The sequence below is a fragment of the Elephas maximus genome, chromosome 7, assembly GCF_024166365.1.
Source record: "Elephas maximus indicus isolate mEleMax1 chromosome 7, mEleMax1 primary haplotype, whole genome shotgun sequence".
NCBI lineage: Eukaryota > Metazoa > Chordata > Mammalia > Proboscidea > Elephantidae > Elephas > Elephas maximus.
The window spans coordinates 62,663,959-62,665,994 of record NC_064825.1 but is presented as its reverse complement, the minus strand read 5'-3'; the positions used below and the strand labels follow the sequence as shown (position 1 = coordinate 62,665,994).

At 36.9% G+C, this 2,036-nt stretch overlaps 1 protein-coding gene across 1 annotated transcript; it reads left to right on the top strand.

Annotated features, from left to right (window-relative positions):
• The first annotated feature begins 588 nt into the window (after positions 1-588).
• LOC126078896 (olfactory receptor 502-like) lies at positions 589-1,533 on the top strand. The gene has a single exon (XM_049889712.1). The coding sequence runs from the start codon at positions 589-591 to the stop codon at positions 1,531-1,533; it is 945 nt and encodes a 314-aa protein (XP_049745669.1).
• Positions 1,534-2,036: the final 503 nt, after the last annotated feature.

The following is a 2,036-nucleotide window of genomic DNA, read 5'->3' as shown; positions in this document are numbered from 1 at the left end:
TTCCTTGAAAACCCCATGGGGCAGTTCTATTCTGTCTTATAGGGTCACTATGAGTCAGATTCAACTCAATAGCAGAGGGCTTGTTTTCGTTTCAGATATTATTATTATTTTTTAATATATATATATGTAATTCTTAGCCATATTATTATCATTTACTAAGCTTGTAACAAATGGTAGCTTTTCCTCAAGTTTTCATCAAAAAACCTATATTTTTCTTGGTATTATGCTCACCATTCCCTTTTCTTATTCTGATCAGTTTCTTTTTTCTAATTCTTTAGCTTTAAAATCACTTTAAACACATTTTTGGAAAAATACAATACAAAAAGGAAAATCGTATGTTGAATTTACTGGTGTTTTTCTCAACATATATATGTGTATATATATATATACACATATGTAAGTGCATATGGACATGTAAAGACAAATGTATATTTATCATTACATATTAACACACAATGACACTTGAATGATATCTTTATTTATGACTTTCCATATGTGTATTAATGAAAATGGAGCCATGAAACTGATAACTTCTTTAATGCAATTTTTTTCATCACAGATCTTTTCTCATTCCAGCTACATTGTCTCATGGATTCCCTGGTGGATGGGAACCACACTGCAGTGACAGGGTTCATTTTATTGGGCTTAACAGAAGATCCTACCCTTCGGGTCATCCTCTTCATTGTCATCCTATGCATCTATCTGGTGACCATATCTGGCAATCTCAGCACAATCATTCTGATCAGAATCTCTTCTCAGCTCCATCGTCCTATGTATTTTTTCCTGAGCCACTTGGCTTTGGCTGACATAGGCTTTTCATCCTCTGTCACACCCCATATGCTTATAAACTTCCTGGTGGAGACAAATACAATCTCCTATCTTGGATGTGCCATCCAACTTGGATCAGCTGCTTTCTTTGGGACAGTTGAGTTCTTTCTTCTAGCTGCCATGGCCTATGATCGCTTTGTAGCAATATGCAACCCACTGCTTTATTCAACTAAAATGTCCATACAAGTCTGTGATCAGTTATTCTCTATGGTTTATGTAGGTGGTTTTATCAATGCTTCCTCCTTTACCATTTCCTTCTTTTCTTTATTCTTTTGTGGACCTAATCGAGTCAATCATTTTTTCTGTGACTTTGCTCCTTTAGTTGAACTTTCCTGTTCTGATGTCCGTATTTCTGCAGTGGTCCCCTCATATTCTGTTGGCTCCATCATTGTGGTCACAGTGTTTGTCATAGCCATCTCCTACGTCTATATCCTCATCACCATCCTGAAGATGCACTCCTCTGAGGGTCGCCACAAGGCCTTCTCCACCTGTACCTCCCACCTCACTGCAGTCACTCTGTACTATGGGACCGTTACATTCATTTACATGATGCCCAAGTCCAGCTACTCTACTGACCAGAACAAGGTGGTGTCTGTGGTCTACATGGTGGTGATCCCCATGTTGAACCCCCTCATCTACAGTCTCAGGAATAATGAGATTAAGGGTGCTCTCAGGAGACAGATTGGTAGAAAAATATGTTCTTGACAAAATCTCTTATTTTATAGGGTATGATGCAATAATATACCATAAATGTAATTTTAAAAGAAATTTGGTTCCTATGGGCAAAATATGTCTGTATATAATTAAACAGTATGAGCCTTCATAGCATAAGTGGGGGTGGATCTTCAGACAGTAAGTCAGAGACAATAGTGAGGTAACTAATAAATTAAGTTAAATTTCGAATTAAGAATCGCAAATTGGTCCACACGAAGAAAATCTTAATCTGCTAAAAATCCTTTTTATATTTTATTCATATATTACTTTTCAAAAGAAATTTTATGTCCTAAGTCAAGGTTATTGTCCTTCCAAACCTTTAAGGCTGTGTTCATTTTCAACAGCAGATTATGCTGAGCTTTGCCTTGACTGAGTACCTGCTGAGGGGAAATAACAAAGTGGAAACAGACAATAAAATTGCTAAACACGTGGTGCTTGGAGAAAGCTTATCTGCTCGTATTGGTCTCTATGGACTCTTAAAAATCCAGCCTGTA

Excerpts from the sequence above, each read along its gene's own strand:
- LOC126078896 (XM_049889712.1), top strand. The coding sequence starts at position 589 with ATGGATTCCCTGGTGGATGGGAACCACACTGCAGTGACAGGGTTCATT.